The sequence below is a fragment of the Ictidomys tridecemlineatus genome, chromosome 1 (genome assembly GCF_052094955.1).
Source record: "Ictidomys tridecemlineatus isolate mIctTri1 chromosome 1, mIctTri1.hap1, whole genome shotgun sequence".
In the NCBI taxonomy this organism is placed as follows: Eukaryota; Metazoa; Chordata; class Mammalia; order Rodentia; family Sciuridae; genus Ictidomys; species Ictidomys tridecemlineatus.
The window spans coordinates 33,764,582-33,781,873 of NC_135477.1; the positions used below are offsets into that span (position 1 = coordinate 33,764,582).

Consider the following 17,292-nt stretch of genomic DNA (forward strand, 5'->3'; position numbering starts at 1 on the left):
TCTCAAAGGTCAATGTGATTGATTCATAAGCATTACTTGAACTTGTTAGAAATGGGATTATCAGACCCACCCCCCAGACCTACAGAATCAGAAACTCTTTAGATGCCTGACATTGTTTTAACAAGCATTTCTCAGGTGATCCTATATCTAAAGTTTCAGAGGTCCTGCTCTAAGTCTGTCTTCACTTTTTCATTATTTCTTCCCTTTGTAAGTCTTCTTAACTCTCCATAATATGAAAATGAAATTCCATTTTACTATAAAAATTTAAAATTTTATGAAACTAGAAAGGATATGAAGACAGGAAAAAACGTTTTAGGAAAGTGATATGATAAATTTGGGTTAAATTCCACTTAACTATAAACAAAAACTATTTGGTTTTTAAATTTAACAGCAAGTAAAATGCTTAAGTTTTTCTTTTTTTAAAAGGAAAAAATGCCAAACTAGTTTTTGGAAAAGATTGAGTTTAGGATATTCTAGATGGTTCAAGAACCTGGACTTTGATTTTGAGTTTATATAAAACAGTCTTCCAGAAAAATTGACAAATACCCAGGTGTTAGTTTCTTCATTTATTTTTTATTTTATTTTTGCAATGCTGGGAATTGCTTTCAGGTCCTTGTGCATGTTAGGCAAGTGATCTACCACTAAGCCACATCCCCAGCCTCTCTTTGTTTATTATCTTTAACCACAGACCTGATGGGGAATTGGAGATAACATATAAATATTTCGCTAGTAAAGCTGAGTTGAATTATACATTTGTTAGAGATTTTAGTAGTGATTTAGCAAGGGGTTTCCCCCACCCCTTGCCATTATATTCAGCACATGTGGAGGCTTTCCTATTATAGAATCTATTAGAAATTACATTAAATACTAAGTTAATCCAGACCTGCATAGTTGTCCTATGGTATTGATAAAGTCAACAAAGAAAATGTATCATGTACAATTCAGCAATACTGGAATTGTCAATACAGTTGAGAATAATAATGGTAGTTTCTAATACTCTAGAATTGGAATTTACCTGATATATATATAATCTCATCATTACTTGTAATATGAAACTGGTTTGAGCAGAACTCTACTTACTTGCTGACTACCAGACATTTCTAAACCAATTGGTGTTTGTGAGTTTTGAGAATCTACACTGAGTTTTATTTTTGGAAAAATCTGTTTGTAAAAACCGAGTCTCTGAAAATGTAACTTTTCAAAAAATACTACCTAAACTAAAATAAAATGTAAACATGCCTGGTACGTGAGGTTTGTTTCAGTGATGTGTCTGGCCTCCCCGTATTAAGATATACTGCTGAATTATAATTAGGCCCCTTACAGATTTTTTTTTGTTACTTCTATCACTTGAATTTAAATTTATGTTAAAAGTAAAATAATGGGCTGGGGATGTGGCTCAAGCGGTAGCACACTCGCCTGGCATGCGTGCAGCCCGGGTTCGATCCTCAGCACCACATACAAACAAAGATGTTGTGTCTGCCGAAAAACTAAAAAAATTAAATATTAAAATTCTCTCTCTCCCTCTCTCTCTCTCTCTTAAAAAAAAAAAAGTAAAATAATAATGGGTTGATGGATGTAAAACAAGTCATTTGAACCAGATTGCCTAGATTCAATCCTGGTTTACCACTTGTTATATGTTTAATGATAGAATCTCTTTCACAAAGTTGTTGTAAAGCCAAAGTTTGTTTATGTTTTGTGATGCTGGGGATTGAACCCAGGGCCTGGCACATGCTAAACAAGTGCTCTTATCATTGAGCTCTGGCCCCAACTGGGTTCAATGAAAACTTTAAGAGGGTTGGTAAATTTGGTAGGAAAAATATTAGATGTTTATTTTCACTAAACTCTAAATAAAATTTAGCTCTTTTCTTCAATGATGAATCAAGCAAACTATCTGCAGTACAGCAATTAGAAATTAGTACATGAAGCAACCAGAAATTTTCATATTATTTTACAGCTGCACAGATCCCAAAATAATACTTGGCCCATCATTAATTTGAAATCAACTATTAGACTGATAAATCTTGTATTTGAATGTGTTACAGCTCATATTATTATACAGATTTTTAATATTTTGATAGCTGTATTTTACTATAATTGGTTTAATTCCTAAGCATATATATTGTTTTATTCTTCAAAAACATTCTGAGAAGGAACCCATAGGCTCAATCAGACTGCCAAGAGTTTTCAGGATAAAAATGGTTTGATTTTGCTGGGTGCAGTGGAGTATGTCTATAATCCTAGCAACTCTGGAGGCGGAGGCAGGAAGATTACAAATTCAAGGCCAGCTTCAGCAACTTACTAAAACCCTATTTCAAAATAAGTAATAAAAATAAAAAGGGCTGGGGATGTACCTCAGTAGTAGAGCATACCTGTGTCCAACCCTAGTACCATACCACCCCTTCCCCAAAAGGTTTTTATTTTAAGGTCCCCTACTTTAAAAAACTAAATATATGCTAAAGAAACTGCTTAAGAATTATCTGGCACACAAGTATAGTGGTGCATGGCTGTAATCCCAGCAATTGGGAGGCTAAGGCAGGAGAATCACAACAAGTTCAAGGCTAGCCTCAGCAACTTAGTGAGGCCCTTAGCAACTTAGTGAGATCCTGTCTCAAAAAATAAAAAGGGATGGGAATGTGACTAAGTGATTAATGCTTCTGGGTTTGCTCTCTGGTACAGGAAAAAAAAAATTACCTAGCATATATATAATCTCCAAATACATTGGCAATAACATTGATTATGATGGCAATGATCATGTCAACTTTACATCTATGCCTAGAATTTATGGATGCAATTTTCTTACCATTCTACTTGGCAACTTGGTATTCAGTGGAAAAAATCCTGGATTTTTTGTTATCTCCCAATTTTTCAACATGCCCCACCTAACATTACTTAAGATATTCATTCAAACTCTTTCAATGTATTTTTTTTTCATTCTTCTTTCTTTCACTTGCTCTTCTAAATGCCCCCTGCTTGCTGATAAATACAGCATTTACTCCCACACCATGCCATCCACCAAGTTGGAGCACAGTGGAGTAAAGGAAGATATATGAAGTATCATGATTAGCTTAGAGATCAAAGAACAAATCACTATTATTGTATGAAGATAAGAAAATAACTGGGCACAGTGGCACATACTGTAATTCCACTGACTCAGGAGACTGAGGCAGGAAGATGGCAAGTTTGAGGCCAGCCTTAGCAATTTAGCGAGATTCTGTCTCAAAATAAAAATTGGCTAGGCCAGGTGGTACATGCTATGATCCCAATGGCTCAGGAAGCTGAGACTAGAGGACCCAAAGTTCAAAGCCAGCCTCAGCAACTTGCAAGGTCCTAAGCAACTTGGTGAGACCGTCTCTAGATAAAATACAAAATAGGCCTGGGGACATGACTCAGTGGTTAAGCAGCACTGGATTCAATCCCTGGTACCAAATAAATAAAACAAAAAATGGGACTGAGGGATATAGCTCAGTGGTGGGGTCCCTGGGTTCAATCTCCAGTACAAAAAAAAAAAAAAAAAAAAAAAAATACATAAAAATAAAAACCCCAATAAACCCAACTAAAGGAGATATATCTAAAGAACATTATCCCTGCTGGACATGGTGGCACACACCTGTAATTCCAGCTGCTGCAGAGGCTGAGGTAGGAGGAATCTAAATTCAAGTCCAGTGTAGCCTCAAGATATAGCCTTGATATTAAAAAAATAAAGGGCTGGGGTGTAGCTCAGCGATAGAGCACTTGCTTAGCATATGCCAGGCCCTGGGTTTGATCTGAGTATTGAAAAAAGATAAACAAGCAAAACATCTCTAGAATAAATGTATAGGCTTACTGATATTGCAAATATCACTAATGTGCATGTATAACCTGTCATCCTTTTATATTTTGGTGCTGGGGATTCAGCCCAGTGGCATTCTACCACTGCCCTACATCATACATCCCCAGTTCGTTCGTTCTTTTTTGAGACAGTGTCTTGCTAAATTATTGAAGCTGGCCTTGAATTTGTAATCCTCCTGCCTCAGACTCCTGAATAGCTGGGATTATAGGCACGTGCCACTGAGCCTGGCTATAATCCCTCTGAATAGCAAAGTTTACATATGTTTAAGGAATGTATACAGCTTGGTCACCTTAAATCTAAGATTATTTAATTTCTAATCAACTTGAGTATCTGTTGCTACAAGAAACAATATTTACAAAACTTATAGTCTAGTTAAGAAAAAAAATGTGCATACAAGGATCAAACAAGTCCACCACATAAAACATTAAATGCTAAGAAAAGGCATTAGAAATCATAAGTAATAAAAAATGTGATGAGAGTAAGAAATATAGGATAAAACCATTTAAGTCTCATGAATCTCATGTAAAGTAGATAACCACAGATGAGCATACAAGCTGACTGGAAAGAAAAAGGATACTTAAGAAAAACAGCAATATACAGGATTAGAGATGGAAATATGCATATGTTCATGGACCAATGTTGTTGGAGCAGAAAGGTTTTATTACTTCAGATACTACAGCCCCTCAGATATTACAGGCAGCCCATACCTGTAATCCCAGTCCTCCAGAGGTTGAGGCAGGAGGATTATAAATTTGAGATACATACAAGGTTTGTAAAACCTCAGATATTTAGACCCTGTCTTGAAAGAGGGAAAAAAAAGGGGGGGGCTTGGGGTGTTAGTGCACTCCTGGGTTAAATCCCCAGTACCATGTGCAAAAAAAGCAAGCTAGATATTACCAACCAGTAGGAAAAAAATAAATAAATAACAAAGACAATCTTACTTCATAGAGTTCACTTGTGACTCAACCAGTTTATTTGATGAAGTTAATCATAATTTTTTTAAAGTATAAAGACAAATGCTTGGGATTATTAATAAATAAAATTATTAATAAAACAGCTCTTTATGGGCAAATAAATTAACTAAGGAAAACAAGTATGATTATTTAAAAAACAGCTGGCAGGAATGCCTTATCTCTGTAGACTCAAATTACAAGTGTTTATTTTAGATTATTAGAAAGATTTGGAAAATCACAGGCTCCTGCCCCAGAAATCACTGTGATAAACTGGAGTGTAGCATAATACATTCTAGAATACAGGAGAGAGGAACAAGCTTGAAATTGTTTCTGTTACATTATATATGGTGTTATAACAATGTACTTGCATGACTCCTTTAAGGAAAGAAAACTAGCAGTCCTTAATTCAGAACAGACTTAGAGATGTGCACTCTGGATAATGCAAAGAAGGCCCTATTCAACAATGGAAAACATTGCACATTGCTGGTCTTATTCAGGATTAAAAAATTCACATCTCATGTATTCTGGAGCAGGAAATTATACTGTAGACCAAAAATCCCTTCCATGTTATTTGTCCAAGTAGAATGAAAGTTAAAGACTCTGAATCTATCAAAGAGTTAGAATCACAATCATGACACATTACCAAAGTGCAAAGCTGAAGGAAAATATATCACAATGAAAGCAGTAACTTGTTGTGTGTATATTCATGTGTACCCTTTATTTCTGATCTTCACAACTCTGAAAACACAACTAGTTCTATCTTAAAGAAGGAAGCAAAAGCCTAAAAAAGTTAAGGGATCTGTTCAAGGCAACACAATAAACAGAGAGGCATGGATCCAAACCTAGGCCTCCAAAACACTTTTTTTTTTTTTAATTGTACCATGCTGCCATATGTGTATTCTGAGAAAAAAAAATTTCCATTTCTTAGAATATTACACTTAGTTCAAGAAATTATGTGTTTCATTTTTGCCAGGGTACTTTTAAGCAGCCATATGGAGCTTCCTCCAGAAATCCAAATTCCTTCCAGTTTACTCTGAAGTGCCATGTAAATATTATCAACTTCTATGTGAACTGTGGCATGTAGAATTAGAAGGCACCAGAGAGGAATTGCTACATAATCCTGGAGAACAGGGGAAAGTATTCTGGCTGAAATGGTCAGAAAAACTTTATAAGGTAGAACCTTTATAAATAAGGTTCTTTGAAGAATGGGTAGAACTTTGAAATAAGATGCTCAAAAGAACACCATGTGTTTGAAGAAAAGTGAGCAAACCAGTTGGCTTGGGCAAAAGTCTTCATAAAGAGAAGAAAGGCATTTAAAGGTAGTCAATGCTAGCCATGTGCTCACGGAGATTGGACCTAGGGGCAATTATCACCAAGCTACATCCCCAGTCTTTTTATTTTTAGACAGGGTCTTGCTAAATTGCTAAAGCTAGCCTTAAACTTGCAATCTTCCTGCCTCAGTCTCCCAAGTTGCTAGGATTACAGACATGTGCCACCATGCCTGGCTCAATATCTTAAACATAAAAGGGAGTATGATAAATAAATGTGAATAATGATGAGATAGTGGGACATCCTAAAGATTAGGCTAAAGAATTTGAACTTAATAAAATAATAAGAAAATACAGAAGGTTTTGAGCAAATTAGATGATTTTTTTTTAAAGTTGTTTCTACAAGATTATTCTAAGCACTGATAATGTCATAAAGAATGGAAAGAGCTGGGTGTGGTGGTATACCCTTTTAATCCCAATGACTCAAGAGGCTGGGGCATGATTGCAAGTTCAAATCCAGCCTGAACAATCTAGCAAGACCTTGTTCCAAAATAAAATTCTAAAAAGGACATAGGGATGTAGCTCAGAAGCAGAATGCTTTGGGTTCAATACCAAGTCCTGAGAAGGAAAGAGAATGAGATGGACATGGAGAGGTAAAAGAAAAAACATACTGTGATTCAAAAGAATGTCTCCTGTGGCTGGGTGCGGTGGCACACTCCTGTAATCCCAGTGGCTGTGGAAGCTGAGGCATGAGGACCCCACGTTCAAAGCCAGCCTCAGCAACTGCAAGGCATTAAGCAACTCAGCAAGACCCTGTCTCTAAATAGAATACAAAATAGGGATGGGAATATGGCTCAGTGGTTTGAGTGCCCCTTGTGTTCAATCCTCAGCAAGCCCCCTCCCCCCAAAAAGAATGTCTCATATATACTAAGTCTGTGTGGTAAAATAGGATAAGAAATATAGGCAGTTTCTGTTCTCAAAAGAATTTCCAGTTAAACACTTGTGGAAATGGTGGTAGAGGGTGTGTTGTGTGTGGAATGCTTTAAGACATGTGATGTGAAAAAATAAATAAGGCCTGGGGATGTGATTCTGTGGCAGAACACTTACCTAGCATGCACAAGGCTCCAGGTTCAATCCCCAGCAGTGGGGGTGGGAGGATGGTGGTACACACATGTACATATACAATGACATACTATAATAAATGAATAATGGTTCTATGGACACACATTATTATTAACTCTAAATGGGTAGCTGTATGAGGCATCAATTTGATGATTTGAGCTAAATTCTAAAGATGTGGTAAGAAATGGGCAGGGAAGAAGGCATCCAAAACAAAATTGAGATGAAATAGCAAGATAAATTCAGGCGACAATGAAAATGCAAGGATACATTAGGCTTTTGAAAGTTTAGAGTTCTGTTCTTATCAGTGACAGAGACTGGTAGATTTTCAAATATGGAAATGGGATGATAATCATGTCTTGGCCAATTGTGGTGCTACTAAGCCAAAGTGAACAAAGAGAAAAACTGGTGCCAGGGTGGTGGGGTAGGAAACCTACACTATTTGATAAGTGAGTGAATTTGGAAAGAAGAAAAAAAGAAAAAAACAGGCTTAGGTTTTACAGCTGGTGAACTAGAAGAATGGCCATATCAAAGATTAAAAATTGAGAAGTAAAGATAAGTAAAAGTTGGGGAAGAATCAGTTTGTTTTAGATAAATGGTAATACTGTATTATATACAAACAGAAATGTCCACTGGGTAGCTAGAAATGAGGTACTGAGTGGAATGAAGGAAAGAGGTCAGAAATAAAGATAGATCTGAGAGCTCACTCAAATAGAGATAGAAGCAAGATAGTATACATTTTCAGAAAGATAAATGCAAAGGACTGAGCCACACTTAAGAATTAAAGAAGAAGTGAGACAAGAAGAAAAAGCAAAAGAAACAGAATGGTATAATAAAACATAGTTTCAAGAAGTAAAAGGAAGCCAGCCATAATGAAGCAAACCTAGCTACTTAAGAGGCCAAGGCAGGAGGATCACAAGTTTGAGGCCAGCCTAGACAACTCAATGAAACCCATTCTCAAAAATAAAAACAGTTGGGGATGTAGCTCAGTATTTGAGTGCCCCTGAGTTCAATATCCAGTACTGGGACAGGGGAATGGGGAGGAGGTGCTATCAGCTTCATTTCTATTACATACATGTCAAGGATGTGAGGACAAATAAAAAATCTTCACTATACTGATTTAAGAAATTACTGGTGACCTTTGGGATACATTAGTACAGCTAAGGACAGGAAAGGGAAATGAAAGTCAAATTATACAAAGATAAGATGAAACAATAACCTAAATGTCTTAACAGGGAAATGAATTAAGAGAAAAAAATGGCATGCTAATACTTTTATATACAAAAATATTAATCAGAAGACTGGAGAATAAAAATTGACTTTATGATATTAGAGTGGGATTGAGAAGACTTCAGAATAGGGATGGGGTCAATGGAGTTTTTATAGGTAATGTTTCTACTTTTTACTCATAGGTGGAAGTAAATATAATGAACTAATGGTTTTCAAATCCAGGTATTGGTCTGTAATTGTCAAAATGAGATGGTGATATGACTGAGGAAAAAAAATGTCATCTAACAAAGAGAATGTGAAGTTGTTCTAATGGAAACTAAGACACAGTTACCCATATAAAGCAAAAAAAGATTTAACGCTTCCATCAACATAGTGTTCCTGGCCTCTAATGGAATATACATCTGTGGAAAATAATATGCTCAAAAAAGTGAGGATTTTTATTCACTTTGCCATTGTGGGAGTAGACCATACTCCCCGCTCTTTCTCCTATCTGAATGTTCGTGGGACACTCTAGATACATTCCTGGCGTTATTTGTTAAAAGCAAGTAAGTGATACAAAACAACCTCAACAAATTCTTGATGGCTTATTGTGAGATGGGGGAAGCAAAAGTCCAGTTACCAGAAATCTCTCTAAGCAGGCCCAGACTTCAAATCTGAGATCCACTCCTACAGGATTTTTTTTTTTTTAAAAAACAATATTCCTTGTATTGTCTTTATACATTTAATTGAAATTTAAGAGAAAAATGAGAACATAGGTGGTGATAAAGCAATATATAATATACTTCAGCTGACCAAGTTTCCAAGGGTCTGATACTAAGGGTTTAAGCTCAAGAGTGGTTACAATTTCAGTTTACTCCAATATTCCATGTAAATATTATCAACTTCTATGTGAACTGTGGCATGTAGAATTAGAAGGCCCCCAAATTTTTCATGGCTCTAGAAAAATCACTTCCTTTCCAACTATTCTCAAACAATTGTTCTCCCACAAGAATTTACAAAGTTTGATAAACAAGTAGATTTGGAAAGGAGAAAGTAAAAAATAAAAGAAAAAAAGACATTTAATGATCAAGATGGGGAGAAGCTAAATTCATAAAAAGAATTTTGGGCCCTAACAGGCTGACGTATTTTGGTCTGTTGGGCCTATCAGCTTTCCTCAAATGAGGCATGTTGAGTATCTTTGAGTTTGATTTTTATGTAGGGCCAGTGCAGACTAAGATGATAGTAAATATGAAGGAGATGGAGGGAAATTGCCACACTGGTTACGGTAGTCATAAGTACTTTCTGTTTGCCTAACATATATGAATAGTGTTTTTTAAGGATGCTTGGTCTTCTTTAATACAATCCTATGGAAAAGGATATTTCCATTTTATAAATTAGGCCTCGAAGCCTCACAATACAAAATCTAACCTATTCAAATAGTTAGCAAGTGACAAAATTACAAGCTAGTTTCACTAAATAATACTACCTCATATTGTGAAATTATCCCTTAGGGTTTAGGGCAATTGTTTTTACACACATCAGAAACATCTAGAAGGCCTCTGAAAATACAGATGCCCTGGCCCTGTACTCCAGAAATTTGTGATCTCATTGGTCTTGGACAGGGTCCAAGTATCGATCCATAGTTTTAAATGTTCCTCAGGTGATTCTAATGTAGAATTAGGTTGCAAACTACTGACTAGGCAATACATCTTCTAAAGTCATGTTAAGAATCTACCTTTAGGGCAGGGAATGTAGCTCAGTGGTAGAGCACTTGCCAAGGATGTGGGAGTCCCGAGTTCAACCCTCAGCAGTGCAAAAAAACAGAACTAACTTATTGTATGCCAAAAAGGCAAAAATGTGAGAGTGTTACAGTCACCTGCTTCATGGCAGTCAGAATTTCTGTTACTGTGAAGTTTGAAATGCTTCATTAGCACTACTTGACTTTTTGCTTTTATGGAAATGTGTAAAAATTGTATGAAAAGCCAGGACAGCTTTTGGATAAGAATTTTTCTAAAAGTTACCACATAAAAGTAAAAATGAAAGTATTCTTAGAGGAAAAAAATTCATTACAAAATATCCTGCAATAGACCAGGGTCTCATTTGATGGCAGGAGACAGCCTCTGGCATATTTTAGTATGCCATAATTTAGTGTGCTAAATTACAATGAAGGGAAAACATGGTAAATGATCAGATCCCTAAACAATTTGGAAAACTGACAAACATTCATCCAACAAAAACTTCCTGAATGGGGCTGGGGTTGTGGCTCAGTGGTAGAGCGCTCGCCTAGTGCATGTGAGGCACGGGGTTGGATCCTCAGTACCAAATCAAACTGAAACAAAGATATTGTGTGTCCATCTACAACTAAAAAATAAATATAAAAAACCCCCCAACTTCCTGATTACCTGCTGAATACTGTTCAGCAGGTCTCTTTTAAGATTTAAAATAACAACTAATAAGTTTTGCATTATAAAAAAAGTGGTGCACAGAACAACTGTTGGAATATTGATCTGAAACAAGGGCTGCACAATTACCAGTCATCCCAACTGAAAAAAAGTCAGTGACATAATTTCTATCAACTTAGATGTCTCAAAATTCTAAGCTCCAAAGGAAATGCCTGTCACTCTGGGAGGTGCATTACTCTTGGTGATTTTTGTTCTGGGTGCGGCAGACCCAAACAACTTTAACAGGGTATAATCTCAATTAAGGGAGGATCTTCATTCAACACCTTACAGTTGGACCTTTACTCAGCACAAAAAAGCTGTACCACCTGCTGAACAAGGTGGCCAGTATGTCCACTGAGCTCTGTAAGCAACCACAAACATTATGAATTGGCTTGTTCAATTGGGCCACGACAGGAAGCAAGACTTGGCTAGGAGAAAAACTGGATTTAGTCTCCAAAAACTCTGGTAGAACCCACTGACTAGAATTTGAACAGCAGAGGGCGGTGCAGCCGACTTCACCAAGCAGTTTTTACTGATTGGAGCCCCCCAGGAATGGGACACTGGCCCCGGTAAAAGCTGAAACTTTCTCAGAGAACTCAACGATCATCAAGTGTGCTAAGTGTTTGGTGTTGGACTCATGTGGCTGTTTTCCATAACCTCTACTCTGGTATGACCGTTAAGACTCCCTTGCGGATACTCTGACCTTAATTTGGGGGTGGGGATGGGATGGGATGGGGGAGGGAGAGAGGAGTGAAATCAGCCTATCAGGCTTTCCAAAAGAATGCTTATCCTTGGTTTTTGAAAAGAGGCTTAAAAATGATACGGGGCTTACTCCCCAGAACGATTATCTGGTTTCTTCTTCCCAGGGACCGCTGACAAATACTTTACAACACAGTTGCAGGGGGTGGAGACGGTTTAAGAAAAAGAAACTAATTCTATGGGTTTACACCAGCGCCTTTCGTTTCAAAACGGTATTCCAACAAAACTAGAAGCCACTCTTTAAGTTTCTAAATCTATGACCCAGGCCTCTTGCTCTGGCCTCCCGCAAGTGCAGACTCCAAACTTTCTGCGCCCCTCACCGCCCCCCAGCCGTGGAACTCTTCCCCGTACACCGGGCTCAACTCACCAAGAGCCTCGAGGCCCAGCGCCGGTGGGGTCAGAGCGAGGGTCGCGGGCCCCGTCCGCCCCCCAAAGCACCCTGTACCTGTCCAGCATCTGCTGTAAGGCTTGGTCCGGCATCTTCCGCGGAGCCGGCGCACTTGGCGCTCCCCAGCGGACCCGGTCGGTGCCTGGCCCAGGGACAATAGCACTGAGAGGCGGCGGAGTAGGCCTCAGTCCCGCGGCAGCCGCGGACCCGCCACCCAGCCTCCCGGGGCGGCTCCGCAAGGCCGGCGGCAGCGGCGCGCGGCCAGCGGGCGTCCGGAGGAGGTGGTGGGCAGCGAGGAGGAGGAGCCTGGGGCGGGGAGGCGGCGAACGCGGCCCGGGTTCCTGCCCGTCGGCCAGGGGTTCCGGTCCATGGACCGCGGGCGCCGAGCTGCTGCCGGCGGAGGAGCTACCTCTGTGAGGTAAGAGTCGCCGCCTCCGTGCGCGCCGGGGTCACGACGCAGGGCGGCCCAGAGCAGCCTGGGAGATGTAGTCCTCGGACCGTCCCCGCTAGAGGCTGCACAGCCCGCCCGGACCACCGCCGCCGCCCGGCCGGCGCCCTCCCGTTTCCTTCCTCCAGGGGGAAAAATGTCCTTCGGGCCGCTTTCCGGGAAGCAGCAGGATGTGCCGCTCCACTGTCAGTAGCAACAAGGTCAGTCCTCCCTGCCTGTTTCTTTTCCCCTCAGCTCTCGCTCTCAGGTGGGACGGAGCCAGGTGAGGGGAAGGGGCTGAAGGGCCATTTCTTGTCAAGGTCCTCAGTCCCGGTTGTGGCGTCGGGGCGGGCCGGGGCGGCGGGGGGAAGCCCCTCGCTCTGGAGCCAGCCTCTCCCACGTCAGAGCCGGTTTGGAGGGAGTTACACAACCCCGGCAAGGGGTCGGATGCTTCAGTGCGTGAGGTTATTCCCAAGGGGCGGTGGGTAGGGGCTGCCGCGACCCGACCGTTTCCACCCCAGCGTCGGTGTGTTTGGAGGGTGGGGGGAGAAAAGACGATTCTCTCCTCTAGGAGCCTTCTCAAATGCGCCTTCAATGAGCTTTCAAGGGCTCGCCGACGGTCTCCAAATGGAACACGTTCGTGAATAAACAGCGCTTGCTTACTCAGCTGTGGGTTGTCAGGGATGTTTGTTTCTCTTTCTGCTGCTGGTCACTGTTAACCATTTCTTGTCTCCTTGACACCTCTAAGCAGGTGGATGGCGGGGAGGGGATAAAAAGAGAGAAGTCACAAATCACTCGATGGGCTATTCTCTGACGTTCTAGGAATAGCTTTGGTGGGAGGGGAAGAGCAGTTGACTAAAGCGAATGCGTATTTTGGGCTACCTGTGGCGTTCTTTAGTGGTGTGATTGGCAGGACGTTTCGTAGCTTTTGCCTTGACTGTGCCTAATTTTTGCTGCAAGATGTTGGCTTTTTCTTTAAATGAAAATGTGTTTTTCACGTTCTTATTTAATGTAGAATTTTATAATCAGGTCTTAATTAATGTGTTCGAGGTTTGCTCTCTGAATATATTTGCAGTAGAGTGTACATTGCCAGAATAAATAAATAAATAAATAACACATGACTAGAAGTTTATTTGTTCCCCAATTTCTGAAATATGCTTTTATGAAAGCATATTTCAGCATATGCTTTTATGAGTTTGGGGTATTATAATTAATATTCATCTTTTCATCTTTTTCTCAAGCCCACCCTAGAGAAGGAAAATAAGTGTTTAATCAGGATATATAATATTTAAATATTAAAATAAGTGTTTAATCAGGATATATAATATTTAAAGTTTTTTCTACTGTCTCATTTTTTCCTCCTTCTCCTTTTTCTTTTTTGTTTTTTTCCATTTTCTTATATGATACAGGGCCTAAATTGCCTAGGCTGGCTGGAACATTTAATCCTCCTGCCTCAGTATCCCAAGTAGCTAGGGTTACAGGTATACACCACTGCGTCCACCTAATATTTTAGATTCTTATTTTTTTTGTTCCTTGTGTGTAAGCCCTCCTCTGCTGTGTTTATCTCTTAAGCAGTTGTCAGCCATAAGGATTTGAATATAGACATCTGACTTAAAAACAGAATTTAACCTAGTGCATTGATTAGACTAGTGCAGACTCCACTTAGCTTTATGATTTACACTAAAAGGAATTTCATCCCAAAATTTCTATTTGACCCTACATTAGAAAATACAATATAATTATGCTAATAGAAAGCCTATGCAGATTGGCCTTATTATACCAAAAATGAATTTTATGTTTGCATTTTTATGAAAAGTCAGTTTCCCCAGTTATTTAAAAAACTCTTTGAAGTAGAAAAAAATCTGTTATAGGGTGTTGAGGGTGTAGCTGAGTGGTAGAGTACTTGGCTAGCATATATAAAGCCCTGGATTTGCTTTCCCCAGCATCCCCTCCCTCCAATTCTGTTATTCACATCCAAGACATGAAAATTCAAATCCATCAACTGATAAATGGATAAGATGCATGTAGTATAGCAATATAATATAATATTGTTTAGACAATAACAAGGAATGAAATTCTGATGCATTCTATAACCAAGATGTTCATGGCATCATTATTCCTAATATCCAAGACATGAAAATTAGCCCCTGTCAGTTGATTCATGCCTGTAATCCCAGCTACTTGGGAGGGAGGCAGGAAGATCATAAGTTGATGGCCAGCCTGGGTAATCTAGGGAGAAATTATATATACATATATGTGCATAGGTATATTTTTAAAGGACTGGGGATATAGATAAGTGGTTGATAAGTGTAGATAAGTGGTACTCACTTGCCTAGCTTGTATGAGGCCTTTGGAATCCATGGCACTTCAAAAAATAATAATAAGAGTGATCAGCTCTGACATAGTAATTTCATGTCTAAAGATCTCCCAGGAGAAATGAAAACATATATCTACACAAAGATTTGTTTGGGAATGTTCATGGCATCATTATTCCTGACATCCAAGATATGAAAATTCAAATCCATCAACTGATAAATGGATAAGCTGCATGTAGTGTAGCAATATAATATAATATTGTTTAGACAATAACAAGGAATGAAGTTCTGATGCATTCCATAACCAAAAAACAAACAAACAAACTTGAAAAACATTATGCTAAGAGAAAGGATTTAGCCACAAAGAAGACATATTGTCTGATTCCATTTACATGAAAATGTCAAAAATAGGCAAATAGGAGGCTGAGATAGGAGGGTCGAGAGTTCAAAGCCAGTCTCAGTAAAAGTGAGATACTGAGCAACTTGGTAAGGCTCTGTTTCTAAATAAAATATAAAATAGGGGTGGGGATGTGGCTCCATGATTGAGTGCCTCTGAGATCAATCCCTGGTACAAAAAAAAAAAAAAAAAAAGGTAAATCTAGCCAGATTTATGCCTGTAATCCCACCAACTCGGGAGACTGAGGCAGGAGGATTGTAAATTCTAGGCTATCCTGCTCATTTTAGGCAAAGTCCTATCTCCAAATAAAAAATTAGAAGGTGGGGTGATATTGGCCAAACAATATCATTATATTGTATATATGTTTGAATATGTAATAACAAATCTCATCAATATATACCACTATAATGCACCAATTTTTAAAATATGGAAAAAAGTGAGAATTACTGAGGGTGTAACTTCATGGTAGAGAAGCCATGGGTTCAATTCCCAGTACAAAAAAAAAAAAGTAAATCCATAGAGACAGAAAGCAGATTAGTGCTTCTATAGGGCTGGATGGGTTGGGGATATATGGGCAATGACTGTTAATGAATTTCCTTTTAGGATGATGTAAAGGTTCTAAAATTAGATAGTGGTGATGTTTACATAATTTGGTAAATTATATCATATTTAAGATAAAGCAAAAGAAACTTTTGGTGATGGTGACTTTGTAAATATAAATCCCCAAACCATTGAATCATACATTAAAGATGGGCAAGCCAGGCTCTGTGGCCCGCTCCAATAATCCCAGCTACTCAGGAAGCTAAAGCAGGGATTACTTAAACACAATTTGAGCCCAGCCTGGACAACATAGTGAGACCTTGCCTCTGAATGAAAATAAGCTGGGGGGCATGGTGTATACCTGTAATCCCAAAGGCATGGGAGGCTGATGAAGGAGGATCACCAAGTTTGAGGCCAGCCTCACAACTTAGTGAGACTCTGTATCAAAAAAGGGTTAGGGATATAAATTAGTGGTAAAGTGCTCCTGGATTAAGTCCCAGTACCCATCCCTACAAAGAAAGCAATGGGGGTATAAGTCAGGAGTAAAGTACTCCTGTCTTCTATACCCAGTACTGCTAAATAAACAAAGGGTGAGTTTTATAGGACAAAAATTACATCTTAATAAAGCTGTTGAAAGTAATTAGATTTACATAAAATGCTTATGAGGACACATAAAAAGAAGTTGATAAACATAACTAGTAATTATTATTATATTTTGTATTTTTATTAGTATAGGCAAAAAAATCATGATTGATAATGAAGTAAATGAAATCAATCCTTGCATTTGAGATGGGTAGGTAACACATATAGCCTGAATTTCAATATTGTCTGTCAACTTTATCTTCTATGACACTTGCATTTTCCAATAAGACTCTAGAGATTTGGAATTATAACTTTTCTGATATTCAAGGGAAAAGTATTAATTATGTAGAATTGAATTTGAGCAATTGGGTGCAGTGTTGCATGCCTGTAATCCTGCTACTACAGAGGCTGAGGGAAGGACTGCAAATTTTTTTTTTTTTTAAAGAAAGAGTGAGAGAGAGAGTGAGAGAAAGAGAGAGAATTTTTTAATTCTCGGCAGACACAACATCTTTGTTTGTATGTGGTGCTGAGGATCGAACCCAGGCCACACGCATGCCAGGTGAGGGCGCTACCGCTTGAGCCACATCCCCAGCCCAGAAGAATTGCAAATTTAAGGCCAGCCTGGGCAATACTGAGAGACCCAGTATCAAAAATAAAATAAAGCCGGGCGCTTTGGTGCACGCCTTTGATCCCAAAGGCTGGGGAGGCTGAGACAGGAGAATTTTGAGTTCAAAGCCAGCCTCAGTAACAGTGAGGCGCTAAGTAACCGAGTGAGAACCTGTCTCTAAATAAAATACAAAATAGGGCTGGGGGTATGATTCAGTGGTCACGTACCCCTGAGTTCCATCTACCCTACCAAAAAATAAATAAAATAAAAAGTACTGGGGGTATAATCCAGTTGTAGATTCAATCTGTAAGGTTGAATCCAGATGTAAAGTTCAATCTGGATTCAATCTCCAATACAAAAAAAATAAAGTTTTACTTTAATATTCTTCCAGGACCTTTGATTTGAACTGTCTACCAAAAGGGGCCCTGAAGATATTCAATACAGAAATACTATAACAC

The 17,292-nt window shown here is 38.9% G+C and overlaps 2 protein-coding genes across 2 annotated transcripts in view; one reads left to right on the forward strand and one right to left on the reverse strand.

The window, feature by feature from the left end:
* Marchf5 (membrane associated ring-CH-type finger 5) overlaps window positions 1-12,458 on the reverse strand; it is a 34,714-nt gene extending 22,256 nt beyond the window's left edge. The window contains exon 1 of the mRNA XM_005333732.5: window positions 12,024-12,458. Within this exon, the coding sequence (XP_005333789.1) occupies window positions 12,024-12,058 (35 nt within the window). The 5' untranslated portion in view covers window positions 12,059-12,458. The remainder of the gene's footprint in view (window positions 1-12,023) is intronic.
* Window positions 12,459-12,467: 9 nt separating this feature from the next.
* Cpeb3 (cytoplasmic polyadenylation element binding protein 3) overlaps window positions 12,468-17,292 on the forward strand; it is a 181,125-nt gene continuing 176,300 nt past the window's right edge. The window contains exon 1 of the mRNA XM_078038110.1: window positions 12,468-12,614. The gene's annotated coding sequence lies outside the window, so the exon portion shown is untranslated. The remainder of the gene's footprint in view (window positions 12,615-17,292) is intronic.